This window comes from Sus scrofa, chromosome 6, assembly GCF_000003025.6.
Source record: "Sus scrofa isolate TJ Tabasco breed Duroc chromosome 6, Sscrofa11.1, whole genome shotgun sequence".
Taxonomy (NCBI): Eukaryota; Metazoa; Chordata; class Mammalia; order Artiodactyla; family Suidae; genus Sus; species Sus scrofa.
The window spans coordinates 72821946-72839764 of NC_010448.4; the positions used below are offsets into that span (position 1 = coordinate 72821946).

Consider the following 17819-nt stretch of genomic DNA (forward strand, 5'->3'; position numbering starts at 1 on the left):
ACCACACAGAGGGCCAGTGAGGTCAGTAGGAGTGGAAGATGGGTATCTGGGGAGCTGAGACATCCCTGGGGACAAGCTTGCAACATCCCAGCCCTCCCCATGAGCCCGCTCCCCATGTGCAAGGTCTGCAGGACTCTGTCCTGAGAATGTGGGTGGGAAGAGTTCCAGAGTGGCCTCAGAGAATGTGCACAGTGAGAACCAGGGCTGTTGGGGATGAAATTCCAGTTATAGAGACACAGGCCTTGGGCTTCTATTCATTAGTTCAGGGGACATCATTTAAATACTGACCAGGAGTTCCCATCGCGGTGTAGTGGAAATGAATCCGACTGGGAACCCTGAGGTTGCAGGTTCGATCCCAGGCCTTGCTCAGTGGGTTAAGGATCCAGTGTTGCCATGAGCTGTGGTGTAGGTCACAGACTTGGCTTGGATCTGGCGTTGCTGTGGCTGTGATATAGGCTGGCAGCTGTAGCTCCGATGAGACCCCTAGCCTGGGAACCTCCATATGCCGTGGGTGTGGCCCTAAAAAGTAAAATGAATAAATACTGACCAAACTCTAGTCAGGCACCAGGACCTTCTGCTCATCTGTGCACATTCTTATAAAGTCCAGTTTTAGCAGGAGACCTGATTAGTCAGTTTCACAAGATTTCCCACCTAGGATACCTGATATCCCGTGGTATCCAATCAACATCCTTCAGTCCTCACTCTTGGTATCTGATCACGCTGGGCTGACTTCAGTAAGAATCGGGTTACATTAGCGCAGCCGGAATCCCCCAAGAACTGATATCTCCTCCTAGGAATTTTCCAGCCACCAACCCCCCACACTTTGGTCGTGAATTCCCAAATGTCCAGAGAGGCCCAACTTTGTATCCTTCCAAATCATCCCTAGAGCTTCCTTCAAAGAATTAGGTACTACTTGCCACTCTAAAACAATGGTTTCTTAATGTTCCAGAGCTTAATTGTGGTGATAGTTTCATGGGCATATACCATTGTCAAAAACCTATCAAAATACATACTTAAGATGAACGCATTTTAATGGGTGTAAATTTTTCTTCAATAAAGTTGTTTTTTAAATTAAAAAAATAAAACTTTATTTTTGGTAAAAAAAATAAAATAATTGTTTCTTTTTTGTATTTTCTTTTATTTTTATTTATTTATTTATTTATTTTTGGTTCTCATAGAGGCTAGGATGCCATGGAAATATCCCCAGCTTAGATTTTGCAATCTCTCCTTTTCCACTAAATCCAGGTGAATCTCTCTCAGTCCTTTCCTATATTTGGATTGTCTGACAACTCAGGTTTCTTTCTGATGCCTTGAACGAAGGGGACCTACCAATTATTCATTGCATGGAAGTGGCAAATTCCTTGACCGGGCAGGGACTCAGGTCCACCAGGCTAAAAATGCGGAAAATAGCAGTGACCTCTAGCTTTTCTCTGAAGTTTATCTGAACTAGCGATAAAAAGCGCCGGCACCATTGCTCACCAGCTGTTCAATAAACAGAGACGATTGTGATTACTGTTGTTCATAAGAGCAGTCCATTGCAGCTTTTTAAAAAGTCTATTAGTATATGGAGTTCCCATTGTGGCTCAGCAGGTTAAGAACCCGACTAGTATCCATGAGGACGCGGTTTCAATCCCTCGCCTCGTTTAGTGGGTTAAAAGATCCGGTGTTACCCTGAGCTGTGGTGTAGGTCACAGACATGGCTCAGATCCAGCGATCCTATGTCTGTGGCGTAGGCCAGCAACGGCAGCTCCAATTTGACCCCTAGCCCGGGAACTTCCATATGCTGCAAGGGCATCCCTAAAAAACAACAAAAAAAGAAAAGAAGAAAAAAGTCAATTATTGTAATCCGATTTAACCCAACTTTATGTAAAAGTCCTCTACACACATGGTAGAAATGTAATGAGAGAGGATTCAGAAAAGATACCAAGATGGAGAACCCCTGTCCAAGAATCCTGGGCTTGGTGGCCGGTGCTAAATAACAGTCATTTGGGCACCCTATTTCATGGGAGGACATAGAAAACTCTGGGAATGGAGGGAGGGTATTGTTTCTTTGTGTCCTGAAACTTCCAAGGAATCTCCGTGTGATGCAGACTAAGGTGGGAGTCATCCTGGAACACGGCAGATTCTTTAAGCATCACATGCATTCAGTGCTGGAAAGGTGTTGGTATTTGCAAATAGAGCTTTGTATGAAGAGAACAACAGAATTTTATTTCTTTTTTTTTTTTTTTGTCTTTTTGTCTTTTGTCTTTTTGTCTTTTGTTGTTGTTGTTGTTGCTGTTGCTATTTCTTGGGCTGCTCCCGTGGCATATGGAGGTTCCCAGGCTAGGGGTCCAATCGGAGCTGTAGCCACCAGCCTACGCCAGAGCCACAGCAACGCAGGATCTGAGCCGCGTCTGCAACCTACACCACAGCTCATGGCAACGCCGGGTCGTTAACCCACTGAGCAAGGGCAGGGACCGAACCCGCAACCTCATGGTTCCTAGTCAGATTCGTTAACCACTGCGCCACGACGGGAACTCCCAGAATTTTATTTCTGTGCCTGATGACATGCACTTGATCAGAATCCGTGTCGAAGCTACCTAGGTTTGAGGAAACAGTAATTACCAAAATATATCTGGAAAGGTGCCAACAGGATAAGGGTTCATCTCTCAAGGCCCCTGGAAAAGGGATGGGGCTATTTTCCATCAGGGAAGTGTCCTCAGTGGGGAGAAAACCTAAAAGAAACTATCTCTTCTTAGCAGCTGCCCTTGAGGACAGAGTTCCTTGTGACCGAGCATATTGATTTCTCCCCTGCATCCAAGTTCCCAAAGAACCCTCGCTGCCCACCCTCAGTGGCTCTCAGTCTTGGAAATGCCTGATCTCCCAGGGCTCACACCTCTCGCTCTGATCACATTCTCAGAGTTTGCCTTTTTTTTTTTTTTTTTAATCTTTTTGCCATTTCTTGGGCTGTTCTCATGGCATATGGAGGTTCCCAGGCTAGGGGTCGAATCGGAGCTGTAGCTGCCAGCCTACACCACAGCCACAGCAACTCGGAATCCGAGCTGCGTCTGCAACCTACACCACAGCTCACGGCAACACTGGATCCTTAACCCACTGAGCAAGGCCAGGGATCGAACCCGCAACCTTATGGTTCCTAGTCAGATTCGTTAACCACTGTGCCACGACGGGAACTCCCCAGAGTTCATCTTTTTATGCCAGTTTGCTGTGCTGACCCTAATTTTCTGGGAGGAAACACCCTCAGAGATGACACTATGGTTCAGTGGTAGCAAACCCAGCTAGTATCCAAGATAGGGTCCAATGGCTGGCCTCGCTCAGTGGGCTAGGGATCCAGCATTGCCGAGAGTTGTGATATAAGATGAAGACACAGCTTGGATCTGGCATCACTATGGCTGTGGCGTTAGCCGGTTCTGCAACTCTGACCCCTTGCCTGGGTATTTCTTACGCCTCGGGTGCGGCCCTAAAAAAGACAAAAAAAAAGACACTGTATCCTCTTAGTCACTGCCTTTTAATTTAATTTAATTTCCAGAGAAAGACTCAGAGAATAATCTTTCAATCTCCCTCCAGCCCATGGAGGGAAAAGCGCTATGTTTTACACGGGGTCCCTTTATGAATGCCCAGCTGCACACTGCCAGGCCCCCAGGCTTACATGGTGATTTTGTCCTGTCCACCTTTAGAGAAGGCGGGGCTTAAGGCTGGAAAACCAACCACAGCCCCAAAAGCACTTCCCTTGCTGCCTGGATAGGCTCACGATCTCTTACGCTTCCAACGTAACACCTAAGGGACAAGCTGATACAGGGACATATATTTTGTTCCCTTTGGGAACAACGCCACTGTCTTCATGAAACTGTTTTCATTCTGGGACATCTAGATAATTCTGATATGGCCAAAGACCCCCAACAATGATGGTCTCAAGTGTTTCGTTTCTTGTTCAATATCACAAAGGCATACTCTCGTCACTGTCTCACATTCATGACTATAACTGTCTCTATTAGCAAAAGTCAACCCATGTTTGTGAAGTGAATCAAAGAATGAGTCTTTGGAGTTCCCGTCGTGGTGCAGTGGTTAATGAATCTGACTAGGAATCATGAGGTTGCAGGTTCGATCCCTGGCCTTGCTCAGCGGGTTAAGGATCCAGCGTTGCCATGACCTGTGGCGTAGGTTGCAGACACAGCTCAGATCCCCGCGTTGCTGTGGCTGTGGCGTAGGCCGCTGGCTACAGCTCCGATTCGACCCCTAGCCTGGGAGCCTCCATATGCTGCAGGAGAGGCCCTAGAAAAGGCAAAGACAAAAAAAAAAAAAGAGTCTTTGATTTCCCCCCCACCCCTCCCCCATTCTTCCCTTTCCTAAAAGAATATCTGACTTAATCAATTCTTCTTGAGACACAGTGATCCAATCAGGACTAACCCGATGGACCTCCCAGAATCTAATCAGGTGTCACTTATGATTGGAAGTTAGCCATTGGAAATCAGGAAGATGTGATTAGAAAGGTCTATAAAAGCTCAGTGACCAACAACCTGATGCAGAATCTTCAGACTCCAGAAGGACCTCCTGGATCCTCCACCTGGTCTGAGATCTGATCTGGGCACCCCGCCAACCACATCAAAGCTGGTGAGTCACCCACCTCAGCAAAGAGCCCCCTATCTTAGGCATGGTCTGTTGGTCTTGAATGGTGGCATGCAGCTTGAGGTGGAAGGGGGAAGTTTTAATTAATTTTTTTCAGATTAGCTGATTTAATATTTTGATTTTGCCTCTAAGCATAATTTTGTCTTATCCCCTATATTTTGTTTTGTGGTTTGGTCACATAATTTTTAAATGTCTTAACCAAGCAGATATTCTTTTTCATGGAAAAACATCCGATTGTTTGGAATTTTATTTCTTGACACTTAAAATAATTAGTTTATGCAAATGGCATTCATTTCATGGATATCCCCTTAACCTTTACCAGCCTGGTTAACTGTGGGAACTGAGGGTGGAGGCTGTGTGGCTTCACAGAATGCTCCCCTACCCATAGTTTGGGGGCTCTGAGTGATGATCTGAAAGATTTCACCCAAAAAAGATTACGGACAGCAGTCAGGCTCATGGTACACACTTACCACTGGAACATGAGTTAAGCAAAGCAGTGGGTGGAAATGGATGGACTAGTGGTTGCCTTTCCTCTTCCTCTGTGCTTGTGGAATGCTTATTCTGAAGCCGATAGGGAAGGAGTTACAGCATTGTGACCACGGAGCCCAGCCTATAACTGGGGAAAAGGAAAGGTCCTCCACCTCAGCCAGAGCCGTGACTTTGGCCCTGAGTTGGTAAGGAGACAGTCTAAAGTGTGCTCATGCTTTGTTCCCTGGCAGTTTCCTTTCAGAGCAGAGACAGAATGAGTGTCTGGAACCCTCCCAGACTCCTAGACCTGGCCGGAAAGAGCCTGCTGAGAGATAAGACTTCAACCATCTGTGCTCTGGAGTATCTGCCCACGGAGCTCTTCCCCCCACTGTTCATGGATGCCTTCTATGGGAATCACAGGGAGACCCTGAAGGCCATGGTGCAAGCCTGGCCCTTTGTCCGCCTGCCTCTGGGGGGCCTGATGCAGATGTCTCATGTGGGAACCTTACAAGCCGTGCTGGATGGGCTGGATGTCCTGCTTGCCCAGAAGGTTCACCCCAGGTGAGTCTGATATAAGTAACCTGCTAGGTTCTGGGAAGAAACAGCTCGTGTCATAAGCCTGGATGAACCAGAGGCTTCTGACGATCCCAATGAGGAAGCTCAGGGGCCTTGGCCATAGCAGAGCTCACTTTGGGAAATTCCTTCCAGAAGTGCAGGAGTGTGCAGGGAAGCTTGAAAAAAAGAGATCCCACCCTCCTCCCAGGGATGCTTAAAAGTGCTAGAGGGGGGAGTTCCCGTCGTGGTGCAGTGGTTAACGAATCCGACTAGGAACCATGAGGTTGCGGGTTTGGTCCCTGCCCTTGCTCAGTGGGTTAACGATCCGGCGTTGCCGTGAGCTGTGGTGTAGGTTGCAGACGCGGCTCAGATCCTGCATTGCTGTGGCTCTGGTGTAGGCTGGTGGCTACAGCTCCAATTCGACCCCTAGCCTGGGAACCTCCATATATGCCGCGGGAGCGGCCCAAGAAATAGCAAAAAGACAAAAAAAAAATTAAAAAAAAAGTGCTAGAGGGGGAGAACCAAGAAGAATAGAAGAGGAAAAGGTGCTGGAGAAAGGTGAGGCAGAGAGGAAGAAGAGGGCAAGGTAGCACATGACGTCAGGGGAGTAAAAAAGTGGAAGCACAGGTGCGAAGTCTGAGTGTTTGTTCCCTAGATTCTGAGACTGTGCTTCCTTCTGCATGGATCATAAACCATCCTAACCAACCAACCTGCTGTTTCCCCACAGGAGGTGCAGACTACAGGTGCTGGATCTGAGGAATACTAGCCAGGATTTCTGGAGCATGTGGTCTGGATCCAGGGCCACTATGTACTCAAGGTCAATGATGGCACCAACGGTTGAGGACAGGTCAAGGAGAGAGCAGTCTTTGACTCCCCTGCAGGTATTCATAGAGCTTTGCCTAAATGAAAGGACCCTGGATGGATTCCTCCCTTACCTCATGAGCTGGGCAGAGCAGAGAAAAGGTCTGATCCACCTGTGCTGTAAGAAACTGAATATTGTTTCAATGCCTTTGGGAACTATTGTAAAGGTTCTGAGTATGGTCCAGCTGGACTGTATCCAGGAGGTGCAAGTGAATTGCCCCTGGCATCTGTCTACCCTGGCCACATTTTCTCTTTTCCTGGGTCATATGAGCAATGTGCAGAGACTTCTTTTCTGCCACATACATGCGTCTGTGCGTGAGGAGCAAGAGCAGCATCATGTTGTCCAAATCACCTCTCAGTTCCTCAGGCTGCACCACCTCCAGGATCTCTATATGGAATCTCCCTCCTTCCTTGAAGGCTGCCTGGACCAGATGCTCAGGTGAGAAGCCACCACTGGCCAAGGAACAGTGATCACAACAAGAGAATGTCAAATGCACTGGCTCTTTGCTGCTCAATCCTAAAGTGTGATATCACATCACCACACACATCTTAAGAGAGGGAGAACCGGGGTAGAAACTCTAGAAAGGGACAGAATACTAGGAAGCTGTAGACCCAGGGATTAGGATCTAGTGAGGGTGGGTATGGATTTCATCTCCAGGAAGAGATGTCTGTGTTCAGATGACTTAGGACAACAGGTAAGGGAAGGAAGCGTTGGAGAGGAAGTTGTGGTCTATGGCCATAGCACCCTGAGTGCACCTGAGCTGGTCTAAAGGGAAGTTCTCTGCTCACCAATTTTGTGACTGCAATGAGTTTATCTCAAAATCATCATCTGCCAAACGTTGTTTTGTGCTGCAGATAGGGTACCTAATACTGGGCAATGCAGGATTCTGGATATCATGGTAACGGAGAGAGAGCAACAAGGATGCAAAAAAGTGGGAGGTGGTTTGCAGGTGATCCATAAATGTAAGTGAGCTCCTGCAAGCTGGCCAGCCCAGTTGATGTTGTAGGCTCTTGCCCAGGCTGGTTCTCTAGGCATGTCACCCATGAGCCTCGCTGGGCTGAGATACAGGTGCTGGAGCCCAAGCCTTGCCTAAAGGAAGCCTGAGTTGAAAGCATTTTTTAAGTTTTCTCTCAATATTAAAAGTCCATGATGCCCACACTTGATTGAGACAAGGTTGTCAGAGTCTCCCCTGAGAATGTTCCAGACATTCCATTCATCCTCACAGGGAAGGGAAATAAGTTTTAATCTCCTTGACAGATGAGGAAGGAGAGCTTAGAGTGTTCTTTGAATATGACCCAGCCACATAGTGAAGGAGAAAGAACTCTAGCTAAAGTGAGACTGGGCATTCTGGTATTATCAAATGGTCAGAATAAACTTGACCTTAGGCAAATCCTTGAGCCCCAAGCTTGAGGTCAACTTCCACCTCTGTTTCCCAGAGCTAATTCTTGTGTTGTTGTTGTTTTTTTTTTTCCCCCAGTGCCTGAAAGCCCCCTTGGAGAACCTGGCAATATCTCACTGCCTGCTTACAGAATCAGACTTGACCCACCTGTCCCAGTGCCCCAGCATCAGTCAGCTAAAGGGCCTGGATCTGAGTGGCGTCACCCTGACCGACTTCAGTCTGACGTCCTGCAAGGTCTGCTGGAGAAAGTGGCATCCACCTGCAGGAACTGGACCTAGAGCTCTGTGGGATCACGGACTCCCAACTGGAGGCCATCCTGCCTGCCCTGAGCCACTGCTCAGAGCTCACCTCCTTCAGCGTGAGGGGGAACCTCCTCTCCCTGGCCATCGTGCAGAAGGTGCTGGGCTGCACCACAGACTGCCTGGTTTATGCCAAGAGTTCTACCCTCCCCCTCGGGAGAGTTTCAGCTCTCAGGGTACCCTTCTTCCAGGAGACTCGCCCAGGTTCGGCTGAGCTCTATGAGAGTCTGAGAGCCTTAGGACGACCCGGACCATCTGGATTAGCTACAGCCCCTGTCCTTACTATGGGATGACACAATCAATCATGCAGAGCGCATTGTGTACAGCTGAAGCCCCATGCCTAGTTGGTTGTCTCCATCCAACACTTTCCTCTCCTTGGAAAATGAAATCTAGGCTACCTCCATCTGGAGGGGAAATAGACCCATGCTTCAAATATCAGTCACCGTGAATGAAAAATAAACATAGCCCAGATGGAAGTGCAGGATTGCAGGGACCTCTACTTGGGAGGTGCTGGATTTAAAGGACCTGTGTTCTGGGTCAGATATATGAATCAAATTTCTAAGGGAAGTTCCCTCTTGAGACACACATGTGGAATGATCCCTGGGTGGATGTTGTAAAGAAACGGTTATAAATAAAGGAACCCTCTGCATAAATTGGCCGTGTCCTCCATGGTAATTATCCTATGTTCTCAGTTATCCCTCAGCAATCTCTACTTGAAAAAACAAACAAACAAAACCACTGTGTTGTCCGGATTGAAACTCTACCTTTTTTGCGAGACCTTTACCCTGCCTGGACACGTCTACCTCTTACACATTCCGTGGCTGTTCATTGAGTTTGTGCACAGAACTGCGAACATACTCAGGGGACCAATGAGCCGTGGAGTAAGAGCTCCTGGGCCCTCACGGCTGACTCAGCCATGACCCTGGATGTGAGCATTCCTCATGCTTCTCTTGTGGGTCCATACTCCTCCCTTCCTGGCTTGAGTGTTCTTGGAAGGTTTTGAGTGCAGAAGGCAAGGCCCCCAGTTCTGAAAGTGTTGTCCACACTGCAGATCAGGCAAGCCTTTGATCCTCACCAACCCAGGCCCATCATGGATGGGTATTTCCATTTGAATTAATTCTTGTTTGGACCTGTAAAGACACCAACATTCCCTTTAGAAAAATACTAAAATAGTACAGGAATTTAACAGGTTTCTGTGGGGGGTTTTTTCTTTTTTAAAGTTTTGTTGAAGAGTGATTTACAATGTTGTGATAATTTCTGCTGCACAACAAAGTGATCCAGTTTTACGTGACCCACATCCATTCTTTTTCAGATTCTTGAGTATTTCTATACTACATATAAAAGTTATATCCTTTTAGGGGTAGGCCATGCCCATGAGAGATGACATTATTTCCGTAACACATCCTGTCTCTCTCCATAAGGAAAGATTAGTAAATCACATTTGACATCGCATAATAAGGACGTTTAACAAAGCACCTGTGGGTGTATGAGATCTCCTTGCCTGTGGTAAGACACCCCTGTTAGTCAGCCATTTTCCTCTGTAACCATCAGGATAAAGATGTTCACTGGACAAAGTGTGGGTTGGGTGCTACCCCCTGCCCAGTTTGAAAATCCCCAGATTAACTAGAGTCTGCCTTTCATGTTGGTATCATCATGTCCACCTCCTTGGATTCCATCAACTGAAGATCCTGTAGAACTGTATTTACTATTAAAAATTTTCTCTGTGTAAATGAACTTGAGCATTTCAAACCAGTGCTTCCAGGGTCACCTGCACATCTAGGAATATATTAGAGAAAGATTATGATGGGAACTGACTTGCATGGTTACAGAGGTTGAGAAGTTCCACACTCCATGGTCTGTCAGCTAGAGAACCTGCAAAGCTGGTGGCATAAGTCAGACCAAGGCTTAAAGCTGATGGTTTAGCTCTAAGTCTGCCAAAGACCTGGAATCAGGGAACCAGTGATTTAATTTAGAGTGTGAAGTCTCAGAGTTCCCGTCATGGCTCAGTGCGTTAACAAATCCGACTAGGAACCATGAGGTTGTGGGTTCGATCCCTGGCCTTGCTCAGTGCATTAAGGATCCAGCGTTACCGTGAGCTGTGTGTAGGTTCCAGATGCGGCTTGGATCCCGAGTTGCTTGGCTCTGGCGTAGGCCGGTGGCTACAGCTCCGATTCGACCCCTAGCCTGGGAACCTCCATATGCTGCTCGCCCTAGAAGAAGGAAAAAAAAAAAAAAAAAACAAAACAAAAACAAAAAACAGACTGTGAAGTCTCAAGACTCAAGACCAAAAGCCTTGGATTCCCGTCGGGCACAGTGATTAACGAATCCGACTAGGAACCATGAGGTTGCGGGTTCGATCCCTGCCCTTGCTCAGTGAGTTAAGGATCCCCGTGTTGCTGTGGCTCTGGTGTAGCTGGCAGCTACAGCTCCGATTAGACTCCTAGCCTGGAACCTCCATATGCTTGCAAGGCGGCCCAAGGATGGAAAAAAAGACAAAAAAAAAAAAAATCAAAAAGGCTGCCCAGAATGATGCTAAAACATTAATTCTGTGTATGTCTGGAGGTGATTAACTCTGGAATCAGAAGAGTGAAGACAGCTGCCCTAATCAAATATATGGGACATTGTCCAATCCCTTGGGGCCTGAATCAAACAAGCAGAGCAAAGTCCCTCCTTCTCTCCCTTCTTGCCCATGGACATCAAAGCTTCTGGCTCTTGAGACTTAAGATTCTGGAATGACATCGCTGGTCCCTGGTACTTAAGTCGTTGGCCACAGACTGGAGTTACACCACCCGCTCACCAGTTTTCAGCCTTAAGCCTCAATGTGGCTTGTGCCCATGACTTTGTGGTGCTCCAGGTTACAGATAGAGACTGGAGGACTTTGCAGCCTCTGTTACCATGTAAGACTCTTTTCATAATACATCCCCTCTAATATATACCGGTATGCCAGTGACCCTGGAAACACTGGTTGAAAGGCTCAAGTTCATTTATAACAGATATTTTCCAAGAGTAAATAGAGTTCACAGGATCTTCGTTTGATGGAACCAAGGAGATGGACCTGAGGATAGGGAGGGCAGAGTGTAAGTTACATGAGAATTTTTTTTTTTTTGTCTTTGTCTTTGTTGTTGTTGTTGTTGTTGTTGCTATTTCTTGGGCCACTCCTGCGGCATATGGAGGTTCCCAGGCTAGGGGTTGAATCGGAGCTGTAGCCACCGCCTACGCCAGAGCCACAGCAACGCGGGATCCGAGCCGGCTGCAAGCTACACCACAGCTCACGGCAACGCCGATCGTTAACCACTGAGCAAGGGCAGGGACCGAATCCGCAACCTCATGGTTCCTCGTCGATTCGTTAACCACTGCGCCACGACGGGAACTCCTACATGAGAATTTTTGATGGAGGCAGGGGGGGAGCATCCCTAACTCACACATTGTCCAATCAGCTGTTCCCTATTGGTTTCTCAGGAAACTGAACAGTGTCTTACCACAGGCAAGGAGGCCGCATACACCCACAGTTCTTTTGTTATACATCCTTATTATGTGATGTCAAAAAGTACTATACTCACTTGAGGAAGAAAGACGTGTTATGGAAATAATGTCAATCTCTCTTTCACATGGCCTACCTAAAAGGATATACTTTTTCATGTGACTGGAATACTAAAATCTAGTTCAATGCTTAAACTGTTTCAGTAATTCGCTAAAAGTTATTTTGGTGTCTTTATTGGCCAAAACTAGATTTCAAGAAGGAAGAGTACCTAACATTGATAGGCATGGGTTGGTTAGGATAAGAGTCTCCAGTTCACCAGCAGTATGATGAATACCTTCCCAAACTAGGGGCTATGCTTTGGGCAGAGAAGCCCATTCCGGCACACTCAAAGGCCAGGAACTGAGAAGGATGGACCCCCATGAGAACCATGGGGATGCTCTTATCCAGGTTCATGGCCTGATGAGGCAGTGAGGACACAAGAGCTCTTCACCCAGTGGCTCACTGGTCCTTGTGTTCCCCTGCACTGTGCTTTAGCCCACAGAACAGCCACAGAAATAAGTAATGAGGTGACTCTCCATACAGAATAAAGAACTTATAGAAATGGTGAGTTTTCAATCATGGATAACTCAGTGCCTTTGTTCTTTATTGCTAAAGAGAGATTCCTGAGAACACAGGATGATATACCATGGAGGACCCTGGTCAATTTATACAGTGTGTCACTTTAATTCTCACCTTTCTTTCTTTCTTTCTTTCTTTCTTTTTCTTTCTTCTTTTCTTTCTTTCTTTCTCTTCTTTCTTTCTTTCTTTTCTTCTTTCTTCTTTCTTTCTTTCTTTCTTTCTTTCTTTCTTTTCTTTCTTTCTTTCTTTCTTTCACTTTTTAGGGCTGAACCAAGCCTAATGGAGGTTCTCAGGCTAAGGTCGGAGCTACAGCTACAAACCTACACCAATGCCACAAACGCGAGATCCAAGCCGAACCTGTGACCTACACACACAGCTCATGGCAACACCAGATCCTTAATCCACTGAGCTAGGCCAGGGATCAACCCTGCAACCTCATGGCTCCTAGTATGACTCATTTCCACTGTGCCACAAAGGGAACTCCTCACCTTTTTTTTTTACACCCCCCTATCCAGGAGTAATTCCAACATGTGTGTCTCAAGCTGGAATTTCCTTTCAGAAAATTTATTTATTTATGTAGGTATGTATGTATTGTTTATATTGGTCATTTTAGGACTGACCCGTGGCATATGGAAGTTCCCAGGCTGAGGGTTGAATTGGAGCTACAGCTGCCGGCCTATGCCACGGCCACAGCAAACCAGGACCTGAGCCGTTTGCAACCGACACCCAGCTCATGGCAACTTCAATCCTTAACACACTAGGCAAAGCCATGGATCAAATCTGCAACTTCATGATTCCTAGTCGGATTCATTTCCTCGTGCCCCATGGGAACTCCCTCCCTCCAGAAATTTAGATTCATGTATCTGACTCTACAAAGCACATGTCCCTTTAAAGTCCCATCAATTCCCCAAATCACATTATCCTCTGCAATCCTGCACTCCTGCTGGACCACATTTCATTTTGCCATTCACATTGAAGGTGTTTGCCCTTCTTGATGGAATTATGTCCTAGATTTCATCTTCAAAGTGAACAGAGGAAATCTTTGCATGGAGACAACCAACTGGCATGGGGCCTTCAGCTGTACACAATGCGCTCTGCATGTTTGAATGCGTCATTTCCACAGTGAGGACAGGGGCTGTAGCTAATCCAGATGGTCCTGGGTCGTCCTAAGGCTCTCAGGCTCTCTAACAACTCAGCCCGAACCTGGGCGAGTCTCCCTGGAAGAAGGGTACCCAGAGAGCTGTAACTCTCCCGAGGGGGAGGGTAGAGCTCTTGGCATAAACCGGGCAGTCCTGTGGTGCAGCCCAGCACCTTCTGCACGATGGCCAGGGAGAGGAGGTTCCCCCTCACGCTGAAGGAGGTGAGCGCTGAGCAGTGGCTCAGGGCAGGCAGGATGGCCTCCAGCTGGGGGTCCACGATCCCACACTTCTCCAAGTACAGTTCCTGCAGGGTGGATGCAACTTTCTCCAGCAGAACCTGCAGGATGTAAGGACTGAAGTGAGTCAGGGTGATGCCACTCAGATCCAGGCCCTTTAGCTGACTGATGCTGGGGCACTGGGACAGGTGGGTCACGTCTGATTCTGTAAGCAGGCAGTTGGTTATTGCCAGGTTCTCCAAGGGACTCATCAGGCACCTGGGGACAAAGCAGAAGAATTATTTCTGGGAAACAGGTGTTGAAGGTGACCTCGAGGTGGGGAACATGATTTGCCTAAGGTCAAGACTGATCTGACCATCCATCTGATACCAATCAATACCTAGAATTCCCAGTCCTACTTGAGCCTGAGTCCTTTCACGTTCAGGGTGTGGCTGGGTCGGGTTCATAGAGCCTTGAAAGCTTTTTTTTTTAATCATCAATAAGCAGAGTAAAACTTATTCAATGTGCCTCTGACTGTGAAGTCAATGGAATACCTAAAACATTCTCAGAGGGGAGCCTGGCACCTTGCCTCAATCAAGTGTGGACACCACTGAATTTCAACACTGAAACAAAACATGAAATGTCTTCAACTCAGGTTTCCTTCAGCCCATGCTTGGCCCCAGAAGGCCATATCTCAGGCCGGGTAAGGCTGGTGGGTGACCTGCAGAGACACAAGATCCTATACCACCACCTGCTGGGATGGCCAGGCTGCAGGAGCTCTCGCCCATCCCGCTTCATCAGCAACCACCTAGCACATCTGAATACCCTTTGTGCTGCCTATCCCACCCCACCATCTCCAGAATCCTGCATTTCCCAGGTATTAGGCATTTATCTCCAGCACAAGTGGACATTTGACAGATGAGGAATTTGAGAGAAGCTCACTGTGGTCCCAGAAGGGGTGAGCACAGACCTTCCCTTGAGAAATGCTCAGGTCGGATGCGGTTTTCCCTCTGCAACACTCCTTTCACTTACCTACTTTCCTAAGTCCTCTGCGCCATAAGTCCCACTTCCCACACACCCTTCCACTGAATCCCAGCCCCTGGCCTGTAACTTCCGCGCATGGTATCCCTTTCCAGAGCCTCCACCCAAGTTTGTGCTTTTCCCTTGATTTTGTGGCTATGTGGTCAAACACTTCGGGACAGAGCTGCAAGAGAGCCAGTGCCTTTGGCATTCTAGTGCTGTGTTCACTGTGATTTGGCCAGCGGTGCCACTCTCACCTGAGCATCTGGTCCAGGCGGCCTTCAAGGAAGGAGGGAGCTTCCAGATGGAGATCCCGGAGGTGCTGCAGCCTGAGGAACTGAGAGGTAAACTGGAGGCAATGCTGCTCCTGCTCCTCAGGCGCAGATACGTGGACACGAGAGACAAGAAGCCTCTGCATGTTGCTCATCTGACCCAGGAGAGGGGCAAACGTGGCCAGGGTGGACAGCGGCCAGGTGCAACTCACTTCCACCTCCTGGATACAGTCCAGCCGCACCATACGCAGAACCTGAATGTTTTTCTTGTCCATTGAAAGCACCCTCAGCTTCTTACAGCACAGGTGTATTGAGAGTAGTCTCTCTTCCACCCAGCTCATGAAGTAAGAGAGGAATCCATCCAGGGTCTTCTCACTGAGGCAGAGATCAATGAATATTTCCATGGGGGCCAAGGGATGCTCTGCCCTTGACCTGTCCTCAGCCACCGGTGCCTTCAGCATCCTTGAGCACATGGGGGCCCTGGCTCCAGACCACATGCTCCAGAAGTCATGGCTAGTATTCCTCAAATCCAGCACCCGCAGTTTGCACCTCCTGCGGGGAAACAGCAGATGGGTTGGTTGGGATGGATTCATTAATCCACACTGGGTGAAAGCACAGCCTCAGAATTTAGGCAACACTCAGACTTCCCACCTGTGCTCCTACTCCATAGCCCTGATATCACCTGCTGCCTCGCCCTCTTCTCCCCTCTCTGCCTTGCCTCCCTCCACCTCCTTTTCCCTTCCATCCTTCTGGGTTCTCTACCCCTAGTGCTTGGAAGCATCCCTGAGAAGAGCCTGAGACATGTTCTTTCTCAAGTTCTTCTGCATCTCAGGCACGCCTATACTTCTGGAAAGCCTTTCCCGTGTGACTCAGGAATGGCCAAGGCTCTGTACTTCTTCCTGGTGCCATCAGTAGCCTCTGTTCCCTGCCATTACCACCCACTCTCCCTGCAGTCACTTCAGGGATGCCAGGATCCTACTACGCTGCCTGGATCAGACTCACCTGGGGTGAACCCTCTGGGCAAGCAGGACATCCAGCCCATCCAGCACGGCTTGTAAGGCTCTTGCATGAGGAAATTGCATCAGGCCTCCCAGGGGCAGGCGGCCAAAGGGCCAGGCTTGCACCATGGCCTTCAGGGTCTCCCTGTGACTCCCATAGAAGGCCTCCATGAACAGTGGGGGGAAGAGCTCCGTGGGCAGATACTCCAGAGCAGTGATGGCCAAAGCCTCGTCCTTTAGCAGGCTCATTCCTGCCAGGTCCCGCAGTCTCAGAGGGTTCCAGACACTCATCTTGGCTCTTCTGCTAAAGGAATCCTGTGGAAGCTGACAGACAAGGCATCTTCAGGAGGTCAAGCACGAATACTTTCATCTGTCTCCCCACCCTTCAGGGGACCCACCTCAGAGACACAGTCACGGCTCTGGTAGGGCCTCGATTTATCCGAATTTCACTCTGGGCACAAAGTCATAGCTCGCCCCTGTGGGCACCAGAACAAGCTTCTCACATGTACTAAGGAGGAAGAAACCCAACCACTAATCCATCCCTTTCCCATCACTGTGTCACTTCATTATGTTGCACTGGGAAGTGGGTCCCACAAGCCTGAAGGCCGAGCCCAATCTTTTTGGAGAAAAGTTTGTGACCATCCCATGGAGCACAAAACTGTGGGAACAGGCGCAACAAATAGCACAACACAGCCCCCATTCTAAGCTCCCACACTTAACAGGGGTGGCAAAGATTAAGGAAATAGTCCTAAAATGATTGTCATGTGCACCATCTGAGTTTTTTTTTTTCTTTTTAGCAAAAAATCTAACTTCCATATGCCATACTTTCGACATATGGAAGTTCCCAGGCTAGGGGTTGAATCAGAGCTGCAGCTGCCAGCTTATACCATAACCACAGCAATGCGGGATGCAAGCGAGTCTGCGAACTACACCCCAGCTCACAGTAACGCTGGATCCCCGACCAGCAAGCAAGGCCAAAGATCGAACCCACAACCTCATGGAACCTAGTCAGATTCATTACCGCTGAGCCATGACGGGAACTCCCACAAAACTAAATATTTTTAATGTCAAGATATAAGATTCTTGGAGTTCCCACTGTGGAGCATCAGGATTGATAGTGCTTTGCAGTGGCAGTGATGTGGGTTAGACCCCTGGCCTGGCACATTGGGTTAAGTGACCTTGCAGGTCACAACTCTAGGTCAGACTTGATGCCTGGCTAGGAATTCCATATGCTGTGGGCCAGCCAAAAAAGAAAACAGAAGGAAAAAAAAAAAAGAAAGAAAGGAAATCAAAAAGAAGTAAAATTCCAGACAGATGTTTTTCTCTAAAAATAAAATCTAATTGTCTAAGATATTTAAAAATGATATAAAGCAAAATACACACCAAAATGCTTGAGATTAAGGAGTTCCAGTCTTGGCCCAGGGGAAATAAATCCACCTAGGAACCATGAGGTTGCAGGTTCGACCCCTGGCCTCTCTCAATGGGTTAAGGATCTGGTGTTGCCGTGAGCTGCGGTGTAGGTCACAGATGCGGCTCAGATGGCCTTACTGTGGCTCTGGCGTAGGCTGGCAGCTACAGCTCCGATTAGACCCCTAGACTGGGAAACTCCATATGTCATGCTTGAGGCCCTAAAGAGACAAAAGACCAAAAAAAAAAATGTTTGAAATTACGGTGAAACTACATTTAGAGGCAAACCCAAAATTTTACAACTGTACATCTGAAAAGATTGAAAATGGAAAATCTCCCTGCCATCCTGAACTGCAGGCCACCATTCAAGACCTGCTGACCTAGATAGACTGAGGTTGTCTTTAGTTGAGGTCAGTAACTCACCCGCTGGGATGTGATGTGGTCGTGGAGTGAATACTCAGAG

The 17819-nt window shown here is 47.9% G+C and overlaps 1 protein-coding gene across 1 annotated transcript; it reads right to left on the reverse strand.

Annotated features, from left to right (window-relative positions):
• On the reverse strand, positions 13380-16240 carry LOC100624852 (melanoma antigen preferentially expressed in tumors-like). The gene is made up of 3 exons (XM_021097596.1): positions 15954-16240; positions 14937-15503; positions 13380-13938 (listed from the first exon to the last, which is right to left on the reverse strand). The coding sequence occupies exons 1-3, from the start codon at positions 16238-16240 to the stop codon at positions 13380-13382; spliced, it is 1413 nt and encodes a 470-aa protein (XP_020953255.1).

Bases quoted from the DNA above. Each gene is read 5' to 3' on its own strand.
- LOC100624852 (XM_021097596.1), bottom strand. From the start codon at position 16,240: ATGAGTGTCTGGAACCCTCTGAGACTGCGGGACCTGGCAGGAATGAGC. The intron at 15,504-15,953 runs GTGAGTCTGATC...GTTTCCCCGCAG, and splicing joins GCCCAGAGGGTTCACCCCAG to GAGGTGCAAACTGCGGGTGC. The intron at 13,939-14,936 runs GTGAGAGTGGCA...CTTTGTCCCCAG, and splicing joins CGCCTGGACCAGATGCTCAG to GTGCCTGATGAGTCCCTTGG.